The sequence below is a fragment of the Gasterosteus aculeatus genome, chromosome 4 (genome assembly GCF_964276395.1).
Source record: "Gasterosteus aculeatus chromosome 4, fGasAcu3.hap1.1, whole genome shotgun sequence".
Taxonomy (NCBI): Eukaryota; Metazoa; Chordata; class Actinopteri; order Perciformes; family Gasterosteidae; genus Gasterosteus; species Gasterosteus aculeatus.
The window spans coordinates 2,333,429-2,347,662 of NC_135691.1; the positions used below are offsets into that span (position 1 = coordinate 2,333,429).

Here is a 14,234-nt window from a genome sequence, read left to right on the forward strand (position 1 = left end):
ACACTGGATCTTCTGCGGTTGAATTCAAGCACTCCCCCGGCGGAGCTTACGGACAGCTATCTATGAATTTGCAGAAAGAGAAGCAGAAGCGACCATTAGCGTCCGCGTTCCAAAGGATTTGGATAACAGCCCTGGACGTACACACAGTTGTGAATTATAGCTTTGCAAGCGTCCTCAATAAATGTCCGCGGTTTGTTTGGCAGAGGAAACGTGTTGTTCATTCCGATTCAGGGGATGTGTGCTGAAACAATCCTTTTCCTCTGCTCCAGTCTGTTCGCAGTTCTCAAGAGGAGTTTACGCAATTTTCGGATTCTACGACAAGAAGTCCGTGAACACCATCACGTCCTTTTGTGGGACGCTCCACGTCTCCTTCATCACGCCCAGCTTCCCCCTGGACGGGAATCAGCAGTTCATCATCCAGATGAGACCCGATATCAAGGGGCCCCTCCTCAGCCTCATCGAGTACTACAAGTGGGATAAGTTTGCCTACCTGTACGACAGTGACCGAGGTAAGTCGCGCTTTCAAAGCTTCTTTGCGGGTCTGATTTACAGGTGCCACCAAAGTTACCACCAACGTCTGTAGAACAGTTGTATAATCAAACAACATGTGGAGAAGTATCTGCCAATATGAATAGAAAACTATTGATGTCATTGAATTGGCAGCAAAAAAAGCATCTCTAAAAGTCGTAGTTGCTCCTTGTTTTCTTTTGTGCTCTTGCGATATTGTCCGACATGCCACCTGATCTGTGACTCTGATCCAAAGTGTGAGTTTTATAATATGTTGCACCACTAGTTACAGTCATGGAATAAAGCCTTGTTTCAACATTAACTGGGTTTGCTTACACAAAAAAACACCTTTGTTAGGTAATTGAAAAGAGCAACTATTGATTGCTACCTAGATTTTTTTTAAAAAGCATTGCCCTTTGAAAATCGCGTTTTTTTTATATCGTCCATTGCCCTTTGCCTAAATGATGTTGGTTTTAACTATTTGACCTCGTGAAATCCAAAGAATGTTCCAAATGTTTCTTTCAGCACTCAATCCAGTTATTGTTAAAACAAGCTGACCATGAGCATGTGACACGCAACAGTTGCATCCAGGTAAAGGGCATGTTGGCTTCTGACAAAGAGCTTGTCACATTCAATCAACTATAACACCTCCTGTGTTCGGGCGCCTGTTTTACGTAACATCAAGAGGAGCCATCTTTGACGTGCAGTAAAGGTGATGTGCCCTGCAGTTACGCACTTCCACACTCTATGGACCAAAAAATGGACCAAAATTATAAAAAAACTAAACTTAACGGTGGCGGCCGTAAGTTGCTAAATATTTATATTTTGGCTAAATATTTATAGTCTGAGAACGGTTGAATTACAAATTTGGAACAATGTAAACATGTGAGATATGGGCAGTTATCCGATTACTTTATGTGCAATTACCAAAAAATGTAGACACTGTTCCAAACAGCTCCAAGTGTGGAAGATTTTACTGAAGTAATCTGTTTGCTAAACACACACACATACACTGGTTAGTAGATGGTGATTAAGTGTTCTCCAACAAGACCAACATGCAGGTCTGTCCATTGATTTGTAACATGATTTCACTTATTTCAGTCTGCAGTTGAAAAGAAATCGTTCATTTAGCTGTTTCCTTCCCTACTCGATCTATGGTTGCAGCCGTGATAGCGATAGCAGATGAGATCGTTGATTGTTTTCCTGCTAGCAGGAAATGTATCCATCTTCAAACTGTAATATCCAGACGTACTTCATGATCCATTCCATCTGTATTTTATGATCCCTTTCTTCAGTGATTATATTTCCTAATGAAATGTCTTCCAAAGATCCTGTATTTAAATATTTCAATGACTGAACATGATACAATAATTATACAATCCAGTTAGCGTGGCATTATCAAATAGTTGTGTTGTCATTTCTTAAGGCCCTTTTTTACATTTACAGTATCATTGATGAAACTCCTAAGTCTAGACTATCTAGAAAATGGCTTTAAAGTAACAGGAGGTGGAATCTCTTTCTACCCGCCAGTGTTCAGGGTGAATACAGTGTAGTGTCAATGACTTAGGACTGTTAGCTGTGACTTATTGTTTCACTTAGAGTCCCGCCACATTCGCTGCATCTTTACCTAATCCGTCCACCGTATCCCCCGTATGCTGTACCTTTTGTTGTCATCTTTTTTCCATAAGCTCTTCCGCCCCTTCTCCCACAATCCTTTGCTCATCCTCCCAGGTGGCCTTGCCCTGACTGATAGCAGACCCCAAAATCAGAAGGCAGCTTTTAATCAGCTGTTTTAGGTTGTCATCGCGGTAACGCTAGCTCGGACCGATGACTCTACCATACGTCCACCGTGCCGCTAAAGGGCCCGTTGTGCATACTTCATCATTGCACTGCTGTCTAATTAGGTCAGTTTGATTCTCTCATTCCCATGGCAACAGAAGTGTGGAGAGAGACACAGAAAGAGGGACGGATTGTAAGTGTCTGGGCGAGTCAAAGACGGAGTCGAGGAAGAGGAGCCAACGGAGTTGCCACTGGTTATGAGAAAGGACGTCGGCACATTGGGACTAGTGGCTGAACTGACACTACGGCTGTCAGTTGTTGTCAGTCAGTCAGAGTTGAAAATGGATGTACTGTACGGGGCCGTATCGGCCCTCTCAGGCCCACCGTGTCGGCATTGCTTTGGACCCGTGAATGCCTACATGACCCGTTTGATGATGGAGCACTGATTCTTAGAGTAATATCTTGTTTAATGTGAATGTTTAATGCCATTAAGTGGTTGGTAAAAATCGTTGTCTTTATATAAGCTCAAACTTTCCTTTGCCATGAGTGGTTGCTTTAAACTTGAACCTTTAATGCGACAGTCTCACTGCAGTTTGTGAGATAATCACAAAATACGGACACAAATTATTTGTGTTAATCATCACAATTCTTTCTTGGGGCAACATTGTGTTAAAATTTATTTCAATTTTGTTAATCTTTGGGAATCAAACCCTTCTGAGGTTTAGCAATAATTAAATTCATTTAGCTACAAAGCCACTAATACCGGCAAGCTAACTATTGCTAAACCAAATGGTATATTGGCATTAAAGTGATATAAATCAACAGTAAATCAAAGACTTTGTACTTGTGGACGTTTTTGGGGGTAGTGACAAACTTGTCTGATGCTGACGTCCCTCTCAGCTCTACAGCGCTTTGTGAGGAAAGCTAAGCTTTTGTGTGAGTGCTTTAACTGTGGCTGTAGCTTCAGTTTCAACTGTTTTTACAGTTACTGCTAATGCTACTTAGCATGACGTGTAAACTAGCAGTAGTTTGATAAAATGCCAGATCAAATTTGATATATTATTTCATATATCTGGGTTAAATATCTATCTGTAATATAACAAAACAACCAATTTGGGTATTTTTGAATAAAGCGTCAGGGTCGTCTGTGACAATGATAACATTTTATTTATCTAAATAGGTTGCTGTGCTTTCTTACTTTTGTTAACAATATATGTAACCATTGGCTTGCTGTGAGTGTGTTAATTAGTAATTATACAATATTTGGGACTCTTAATCATACATTTTTTTATCTCAATTACCTTTTGCGGAATCAAGTTTGCCAACACTACTGCCACATGTATCATTTAGTGGTGCTTTAGTTCGTATTATGCAGAAGTGGGGTTGTACTCTATACCTGTAGAAGGATGTTCAACCTGTACCACTGTACATGTGAGGAAACAATAGCTAGAAGCAACGAGATTATAGCTCATATGAAGCCGCTATTGAACAGCTTTCCTCTATGAATTATTCATCAGCGTTTACTTGCCTCATTTGAATAGTCTCCATCCCATTTTGCATATGATCAAAAGTCACATACGTCAACTCATCAGCATGTGGTTGATCAAGTCAATGATTATCTCTATGTTTTATCACATTGCTAAGGTATCATTTGACAAACTAGTTCATGTATCTGATTTCCACCCTGACCCCGAAAAACTTGTGCGAGGTTACATCGGTGCAACGCTGCAACGGCAGTGCATAATTTTGGCGGCAAGCCGGGACACAACATATGTCTCATTCTGAGGCGGAGCGATAGCAAACCAGTTTAATCCGAGGGGAATATGCTGCATTCAGCAGTCTTTGAACTGCAGAGGAAGCCAGCAGAGCCAAGTCCCCGCTTGCGTTATGTATTTGAATATAACAAAAGTTTTTGTTATTTATTATTATATGACATTGTCCATTTGAAGGGATTGTGGTTATCAAATGAGTGGTAAAGACATCTATGGAACTGTTTTTGGATGTTAAATCTCACTCCGCCCCTGTCTACTTTTATTTAAAACCATGGCCAGAAATGTTTCAGTCACTAAACCCAAGTATTACATAAACATTATGGGAACTAACAACACACATGCACACTGCTTTGGTACGCTTTGGATGTTCTTAGCTGGCAAGGATACGACTAGTAGAATGTACTGTTTATGGGTTTAGAACCCCTCCATGTAGTTCAATGGCTGCTTGTAAACCAAAATGCATCGTAGTCCATTTTTGCATGACCACAGAAGTTACAGAATTTTTAGAAAGCACATTTAATGGAGCTGGACCGAGTAACGCATTAAGTGTAGCCATTGATGTACAAATCACATTGCTTATAGGTGATATTGACTTTTCAGTCAATGATTCAAAGCAAGCAATTAATGATACGTTTCTTGTTTTCCCCTGAAGGCCTCCAACTGCTAAAAAAGAAAGATCAGTTTAAACCTTCATTCCGCTTTTATAGTGCACTTGTGATTTTGACTTAGCTCAATTTATCCAGTTCGATTTAACTAAAGTAAATAGTATGAGCTTTTTCCCTTATTTAGAATACAGGCTAAACATGATTTCAGACTTTTAGCTATCCAGTATTAAAGAAAACCTCCCAGCCAACGTGACTATCATTTTAAAAATCAAGCAGAGCAAGACGCACCGACTCTGGCCGCACTGATGTCAAGCTCTGGGGAAATTTCACTGCATCATTTTTAATGACCTCTTTAGATAATAATTATTTAGACCTCACGATGTAAACTGATTATTAACATGCGTACACATCTATGTCTCTTCATATTCGGGGTAAAGCAGAGTTCCTTTAAACAAACCACAATTAAATTAGAATCAACCATTACTCTTAACGTTGCTTTTTTCCTAATGAATCTTTCTGTCAAATAATCTAAATTCAAATTATTTTTCTTGATAAGCAATGATTAAAAAGTCAAATTTAACCACACCGTTATGGCCTTAGTGTAATTACAATGTGTAATTCATTCAGATAAAACTGCAAGCCTCCATTTCCCTGCGCTCCATCACGAATGCATCACGACATTGCGTGAAATTGATGACCGTACAAGTCAACGCTCAACCTTTTTATAAAAACTCTGCCGACTCCGGATCGATATCGGAGAGACGTCCAGCGGTGAAACCAGATCGAGAGGGTGACACCAACGTACGTCCAAGTGGAGACTGTTGTGTTCGCCTTTAATAGGCTTTGCTTCAGATTGAGGGAAAGGTGCTTTGTGTATTTGAATTGAAAACTAACACTTGTTCTTCCCCGTATCATTTTGTTTTATGTTTCTGGAGTAAAGGATTAAACAGGCGAGCGCATAAGATGGTGGTGATAGAAAGACTGTTTAGTGAACACTCACTCCGGTACGAGACACGGGTCAGTCGCCCCAGGCTCAGTGCATCGAATGAAGCCATTCAGTCATCTGGAGTGGATGATGGAGGGATGGAGAAAGCCTTCCCTAAAGGTCAGGAGAAGGGTAGTGAAAGGGAATGGACCCAGTGCAGCCCATTCTATACTGGATTGGAGCTTTCGGCCATTGTATGCACATTATTTGAAGGCCGCGTTCGCTTGGTTTTCATGGAAATTTGATATTTTTTAAACATATGGAGCGTTTATAACTGCCGACAAGGCGATTTTCCAACAGCTGATAGTGTTAAAAGCAGGTGATGCTGAAACGTTTTAGGACTTCTCCACTATTGTGGTTTCAACATTGAGTTAACATTATCAAACGTTTGGTATTGATGTATTCTGGCGTGTTGTCGGAGCTATTTTCCTCCCACATGTTGGTCAGGTTCATGGCAGAACACCTGTGAGTCATCGGATGAGCTCTTTACATAAGGCCTTCATTCTTTGTAATTGGAATAGTCGGATAGTCAATAGTGGAAGAGATATGTTCACTCATGGTATATCTTTTCTTCTCCTGCCATCAGTGTTTGTGCTCTCATTGTCATGACTTTTCTTCATGTTAGCAAAGTGTGTATGTGACTGTGCCCTTACAAAAGACACACAGAAAATGGAATACAAACCACATGCACTCCATTGCAGGAGGCTGGTTTCAAGGAAATTGGAAAAAAACACTGTGGGTGCTGTGTGGAAACAAAAAATATAAAAACCTTTCTATTCCTACAGTTTTTGGTTTCATCGGCAGGACATCTCCAAAAAACAAAGGTTCTGACTGCACTGACTTTGTCAGATGGTATGAATGTTTTAACTCCGCTCTCGGTCCGCAGGCCTGACGACGCTGCAGGTAGTTTTGGACACAGCAGCAGAGAGGAAGTGGCAAGTGACGGCAATCAACGTGGGGAACCTGAAAGACGAGAAGAAGGACGAGGCCTACCGCTCTCTGTTCCAAGATTTGGAGACAAAGAAAGAGAGAAGGGTCATTCTGGACTGTGAGCAGGACAAAGTTAAAGACATCATGGAACAGGTGACACATTTAACTCTGTATTTGCAAATAATTAACATCTCATTGGTATTTTTGTGATTTTCAGGTCAGGAAACTGACTAAAGAATGACACAGCAAGTTCAAGCCAAAGTTTGCAGACTAGCTACTTAGCAACCAGAAGCTAATGGTCTTATTGTGACCTATGGTCGAGGAACAATACTGTTACCCTTGCCTCTTCTTAGACGAGAAGTTATTAAAAAGAGTCAACTGGCTCGATGTTATAAATGATAAAGAATTTACTGGACATTCAAGCCCAGCTCCTCCCATGTGAATTTCTTTCTGCTCCAAGGCGTCACATGACTCCCACCTGGCTCCATCTGATGGTGGAATCTGAAATCCCTCACTAACCTGACCGATCCCTGTTCACTTAATACTGCAGAACATTCAATGATCACACCTTTGCTTTGCTTTATGTAAACATAACAAAGCATGCATAATATCAGCATCTAATAGCTAGTTCACTTATAATAACACATCTTAAATCACAGTTCATCCCTTTTTAACCATTGTGTTTAACTCAGTTCTATATGGTCCAAAATCGGAATATTTGCCTCGCAGGGCTGTCGTACATCCTTTGCTCATTCACTATTTGACAAGAGATAAAACTCCACAAAAACCCTCTTTGGGGAGAAAATTGGAAAAACCCCATAAAACTCCATTATTAGCAATTAGCACCCGTCATCAAGTCTTATCGTTACGTTGTGGCAGGATGTTAATGTGTACAGTAATTATATGACTTAAATGATGCTAAATTGTGTTTGATTCATGTGGCAATCATTTTATCTAATATGCTAATATATATAACTACTATCTAACATCACACAAACTTCTGACACTAAACATTACTACATGTATTATAATTTCTACTACGTGTGCTCCACTGCTTAAATCCCTAACATCCCAGAACAAGCAAACAAAAAAAGCCTATATTTGTGAATCTGTTCTTTGCATCTGCTCATGATCGTTAGTTTGAAAACAAGAAGGGACAATTTAAGATATCTCATTGTGTGAATAGAATCAACACTGTAAACAACACTCACATATTGTCTACAGTATTTTATTTTTTTATGGTTTATGTAGAACTGCTAACAACTATTTTGTCCTTTAACTTGTCCTGCAGAGGAAAAGGACACAGTCACATGGACACAGCAGCACGGCAGATGTAGAAGGCACCAATGCACTAATTGTTCATTTCGGCTGTAAACTAAACAACAAGCAATTAAAGTCAAAACAGATGCACATAAGCAAGTTATAGTGCATTTACTTACCCGGGAGAAAGACTCATCGATTAGCATTTAAAAACGTCTCTTTAACCAAATGCTGAATGAAATCAATGCCCGCTGAGGCGGCGCCTGTTTATCTCGGAAAAACAGAATCCGTTCAGGTGGAAGTTTTTTGCTTCACGTCAAAGACATTTTCGTGGGAAATACAAGACTTTATTATTCAAATCACAAGTGTAGCGGCACTGGCAAACGGAGGTGCCAGTCAAGCAGCGGGATTAGTTTCAGGTGTGTCATTTATAAGAGGAACAGAAATACAAAATAGCCGCTTAATTTCTGTTATTTTTTCTGTGTTTCTGCTCCACTGATAAGGAAGGCGTGTTTGCAATTGGATATCTCTTTCTAGCAGTGATTGAGACTGTGAACACCACAGTTGTTTTCCTTCAGGGATATTACGGCACTGCCTGAAAGTAATGGTAGATTTGTGTTCATTCACTGTGTGATTGCCTTATCTCTGCTTATCAGCCAATTAAAGAATTGCAATGGCAATTTCCCAAAATAATAATGACAACAGAACTGCCCTTTAATCATATAGCGGGCCATTTCAAAAGAAAATACATTTTCTCGAAGAAATTCTTTCAAGAACCTTTATAATATAGTCTTCTTTGCCCAAGACTTGTTTCTTCATTCCAGAGAGAGCTTATAATTTCTCTGTCTCATCATCCTACAGGTTATCACAATTGGCAGACATGTCAAAGGCTACCACTACATTATCGCCAATCTAGTAAGTTGACAGACCTACTGTATTTGTTTAAGAAGTGTGTCATTACAATGTACGTTTAAAAAAAAACTTCTAATAGAGAAATAATATCTGTGTCTCAATCTGATATCTCCAGGGTTTCATTGACGGCGATCTAACCAAAATCCAGTATGGCGGTGCCAATGTGTCGGGCTTTCAGATTGTTGATTTTGATGATCCTTTGGTGTCCAAGTTTGATCAGAGATGGGAGGCCCTGGAAGAGAAGGAGTATCCTGGAGCCGATAGTAAAATAAGAGTGAGTTTTCCATCTTTTGATTTTTTCGAGGGCTTGTATTGTTGATTGAAAATATATTTGTAATTGCTGGTGGCTCATTTGCTCTGATGTAATTAAAAGTATGCTGTTTCCATCAGCATCCCCCACAACTTCACAGCTGCAAGTCCACACCGCGTGCATCATTAAACACCTCTTGGAGTGAAGATTATTATGCACTGTTAATCTTACATGCATGCATTTTCCCGTGAGATTAGGGCAGGCATGTTTACTAGTTCTAAAAATCCCGCTGACATTTACAACGAAGATTAAACTAGTGCAGCTCATACCATAAATAAAGCAGGGAAAATAAAAGACCATCAGACCTGGCCTATAAAAGGTACTCTAATTAGGACAAGATGTTTAAATGCCAAACACAATGTGTTTGTGTGTTTAGAACATCAGAGGAAGATACATGATTCATGTTGGTCCCCACTGGGTGACAAGTTGAATCTCATGAACGAACCTTTAAGCCTGTTCACTATGTTTAAAGCCACCAAACATTGATGCAAGGTTGTGTTGGAGATCTTTGGTTTGACATGAGGCACAGACATGACAATCCATATGTAGTTTGCCTCAAAATATTAAAGAACAATATTTAGATCCATGCATGCGGTCAAGAGAAGTCACAAAGTCATGTGCAGTGAAAAAAGTGATTTTTCCCAGGATGGAATTAAGTTGAAGGGCAATCGGACAAAAAAAAGGCTGTCACCCAGCACCAGTTTTAGATGCCGAGACACTTTTGCCTCTCTGACGACCCAACTTCTTTTCCCTTTTGTTGTGCTTCAGTACACATCAGCGTTGACCTATGACGCCGTGCAGGTGATGACGGAGGCCTTCCGCTACCTGAACAAACAGCGAATCGAATTCACCAGGAAGGCCAACAATGGGGACTGCCTGGCTAATCCCGCCGTGCCGTGGACTCAGGGTGTAGAGATCGAACGCGCGCTGAAACAGGTAACACATTACATAATGGACACCATGTTTTGTTGGTTTTTGCCTTGTTGCCGTGGTAACATCACACATCCCTCAGGAAACAAAACACCCACCGGAGCTACTTCAAATTGAAAGACTGAGGTTTTCATCAGGCTCAGATATGCTGACGGCTGTTGTTTAGCAGAGACACAGAGGTCTACAAAAACTGGCCTCTGAGCTATCAAGCAACATAGATTCACTCCTGCTGAGAAACCGAGCAGACAACGTGAAGCCAACGCTTTTTTTGGTTGTAGTTCTGAAATTGCAAAGGATTCCTCCTTTTAAACCAGGAGCAACTTTAAACTTAAAAAATACATCACCAGAAACATTTTACCTTACAAATTCACTGGAATAACAACATTCAGGGGAAAACTCAAAGAAAAAATGTACCTGAAATATTTGATGAAGAGAAAAGGCCAACGTTCTACTAAGGAGGTCCAGCGTGATCACTGGACTCTGATAAGAGCAGTAAACCAGCTGAACAACCATGTTTCCTGCAACCAGCTATAAATTATATCACAAAGTAAACGCTTAACAGATCTATTTGGTTTGATGTGTTAAAAACTTTTGTCTTAGAATGAATAGAAATTGAAACAAACTAACAAACTAAAATGCAAGTACTAGGTCAGGCTTTCGCTTGGTTAGAATTTAATACAAGTTTGTGGATCACATCGGACACAAACAGTCCAACAACTTGACTTAGTCCCTGTGTTGACTTCTGCAAAGCTATTCAAATGAATTTATGAAATAAACTGGCAGGGTGAGAAAAGGGTTTCCATTTAATCTGTATCTCCACCACTGATAGATGTGGGATATCCCCATATTGTTTTATAGCATTTATGCATTATAGCACAGTGTTGTGTGGGAGTCTCACTCTGTTTCCCTTTACAAGCAATCAACTGCACAGAAATTAATGCCTTCTGTTTCCTCATGACTGGATTGTACAGACATAGCATGAAGGGTTGGGTTTCTCCGATCATGGTTTTAACTTGTTGAAGGCCAAGGCCTGTTGTGTGCAGTCCCTAGAGTCGCTAAACGCTCTCTAATTCAGATTATTGGGAGGACTGGCAGAAAAATAAGCCAACTCACTTTGCCTCTTCAACAATAGGAAGCGTTCAGACTTCTCCCATGCTGGCGTTTCTCCTTCCACTTTAACTTACATCAAACTAATTGTTCCAAATAGAATAAGGAACGATGAATTATGCACAAAATGTCTTCATACGCCTTAGCAGTCGAGTGTCATGTTGTGCAAGGTTGTATGTCGTGTCTCTAAGGTTCGTGTGGACGGCCTGACAGGAAACATCCAGTTCGATCAGCACGGCAAGCGAGTCAACTACTCAGTGAACATAATGGAATTAAAGACCAACGGCCCCGTGAAGGTCGGAGTCAATGCCTATCTAATTTAATGAAACTGTTTTATATTGTGGAAGGTTTTAATTTGATGCTCAGATTATGTACAGCAGCAATTTTCGAGCAGCAGATTAACTGTACGAATGTTTTACCGCTCTTCTTGTCATTCCTCCCAACAGATTGGATACTGGAATGAAGCTGACAAAATGGCTGTCACCAAATCGGACGTCTTCGCAAACGACACGACAGGAATGGAAAACAAAACAGTTATTGTCACCACCATCTTGGTAAATGCCAGGAAATATATTAGTTTGTTTAAGCGTCTCTAGTCTTTTCAGTGTCTGGAGATAAAGTTCGAGACATTATTCGATTTAGACTGAATTTTGTTCTCAGAATGATCCATAACACTTATTTTATATGCTTCTTTGTAATTTCAAACCTCTTGTGCTGAGTCCTGTTTTTTTTGTTTTGTGTCTCTGTCCTCCAGGAAGCTCCGTATGTAATGCTAAAAAAGAACGCTGATTCTTACGTGGACAACGAGCGCTACGAGGGTTACTGCGTCGACCTGGCTGCGGAGATAGCGAAGCACTGCGGCTTCAAATATCAACTGAAAATAGTGGGGGATGGGAAATACGGAGCCAGAGATGCAGAAACCAAAATCTGGAATGGAATGGTCGGAGAGTTGGTCTACGGGGTGAGTTGTCGCTATCAGGAGGTAACCTGAATCTTAACCAGCGCCACTTATTTTGGTTACTTTGTTCCTTTGGATCGGTAGAAAGCGGACATCGCGGTGGCCCCTCTCACCATAACATTGGTCCGAGAGGAGGTGATTGACTTCTCCAAACCCTTCATGTCTCTGGGAATCTCCATCATGATCAAGAAACCTCAGAAATCCAAACCGGGGGTCTTCTCCTTTCTCGACCCGCTGGCCTACGAGATCTGGATGTGTATCGTTTTCGCCTACATCGGTGTCAGCGTGGTGCTGTTTCTCGTGAGCCGCTTCAGCCCGTACGAGTGGCACACCGAGGAATACGAGGACGGGCAGATCCAGACCAACGAGTCGACCAACGAGTTCGGCATATTCAACAGTCTCTGGTTTTCCCTTGGAGCCTTCATGCGCCAAGGCTGTGACATCTCACCTAGGTATGTCACCAACATCACAAAGTAACTTGTGACTTCATGGGTTTGTAACCTGGAATGTAAGTGTGCTTTATCTCGTTCCTCAGCGCATGCTAAATAGCATTTCATACTAAAATACTAAATTTGAGCGTCCTCGATAAACGTTGCATGGCGACAATAAACAAGAGGAATCCGCATTTAGCCGTTCACGCTGCTTTCTGGGTTCATACAGTTATTAGGCGCGTTGGGGGGGTGGTGCTTTAGCGTCTGACAAACTTTACCGTACATAAATTTAATAGCTTGTGAGAGCAGACACTTTGAGCACGGTTTGAGTCATGTATTCCACCGAGATGAAAGATGATTCAACGCGTCTTCTCCATCTCATACTGGTGATGTGAGAGGTGTTAGCATGACTCTAAATCAGGAGACAGTGTCACAGGGTGCTGCCGTGGGTATGATTTATTCCTTCGACTGAAGCGAGGCTTTCCTCCTTTGTTTGAGATATTTGTTGAGCTTGGAGGCCAAATGTTAGGAGAAAGAACTAAGTCGTATTATTGCACTCTGCCGTGAGTTTGTGACCTTCACAAGTCTTTGTCCTGCGTGATGATACCAGCAGTGAATTAAAACACTTTTTCCTGGTGTATCTGTTTTGTGATGCATTCTTCACATTGGGCAGGCTTTTGAAAAAAAAATCCGACCACTACTACTACCTACTTTTTTTACATAACTAATGAAGTGCTGATTTTAAGTGTGACAAGATGACATTGTTCGTTAAATGGTGGCTGAATCTTGAGGCTATCGTGTACTTTACAAACAATTTTTGTTAAAATATCAGTAATAGTTTGAGTATTAATGAACTTGCTTCACATTTAAGGAAAGTATCCTCACATCTCATGTGGACTGAGATAAAGAATTATTGCCAAAATATTCTACAACTGTAGTTTACATTCTTTACATTCAAGAATTAAAACTAAATTTTTCTAATATTCATTTCTTACGGACTACAGTTTAATGACAAATTATTTGATAAAACTGACAGTGTCAAGTTCCGCTAAACGATCACAAACACAAGTGAATATTTTCTTCCAATAGATCTCTCTCTGGACGCATCGTTGGTGGCGTTTGGTGGTTTTTCACGTTGATCATCATCTCCTCCTACACCGCTAACCTGGCTGCTTTCCTGACCGTCGAGAGGATGGTCTCTCCGATTGAAAGCGCAGAAGACCTGGCAAAACAGACCGAGATAGCCTACGGCACTCTGGACTCTGGGTCCACCAAAGAGTTTTTCAGGGTAAGAACTCCTGAGGATTCTGCTCATTTGGGAAATGAAATGAGGAAATGAAAAAATCCAGCAGTTGAATCTGAATTGGTACACTGTAGGAACCATACCAATACCAGAGAAAACACAAAGAAGTCAATGTCGCTGTTACGACCTGATTGTACTAACAGCTGCTGCTTTTACCATTGTCCCTTTTTTTCAGCGCTCAAAAATCGCCCTCTTTGACAAAATGTGGACGTACATGCGCAGCGCGGAACCCTCCGTGTTTGTGAAAACCACAGCCGAGGGCGTCGTGAGGGTGCGCAAGTCCAAGGGGAAGTACGCCTACCTGCTGGAGTCCACGATGAACGAGTACATCGAGCAGAGAAAGCCCTGTGACACCATGAAGGTGGGAGGCAACCTGGACTCCAAAGGCTACGGGATCGCCACGCCGAAAGGATCCTCATTAAGGTGGGTGGAATAGTATAACAAT

General features: G+C 41.0%; 1 protein-coding gene across 4 annotated transcripts in view; it reads left to right on the top strand.

The window, feature by feature from the left end:
- gria2b (glutamate receptor, ionotropic, AMPA 2b) overlaps positions 1-14,234 on the top strand; it is a 35,929-nt gene that overhangs the window by 15,322 nt on the left and 6,373 nt on the right. For all 4 annotated transcript variants that reach the window (XM_040173138.2, XM_040173135.2, XM_040173139.2 and 1 more), the window contains exons 3-13: positions 270-509; positions 6,535-6,731; positions 8,700-8,753; positions 8,866-9,024; positions 9,829-9,996; positions 11,289-11,393; positions 11,544-11,651; positions 11,852-12,058; positions 12,140-12,507; positions 13,576-13,774; positions 13,965-14,212. In XM_040173138.2, coding sequence (XP_040029072.1) covers positions 270-509; positions 6,535-6,731; positions 8,700-8,753; positions 8,866-9,024; positions 9,829-9,996; positions 11,289-11,393; positions 11,544-11,651; positions 11,852-12,058; positions 12,140-12,507; positions 13,576-13,774; positions 13,965-14,212 — 2,053 coding nt within the window. The remainder of the gene's footprint in view (positions 1-269; positions 510-6,534; positions 6,732-8,699; positions 8,754-8,865; positions 9,025-9,828; positions 9,997-11,288; positions 11,394-11,543; positions 11,652-11,851; positions 12,059-12,139; positions 12,508-13,575; positions 13,775-13,964; positions 14,213-14,234) is intronic.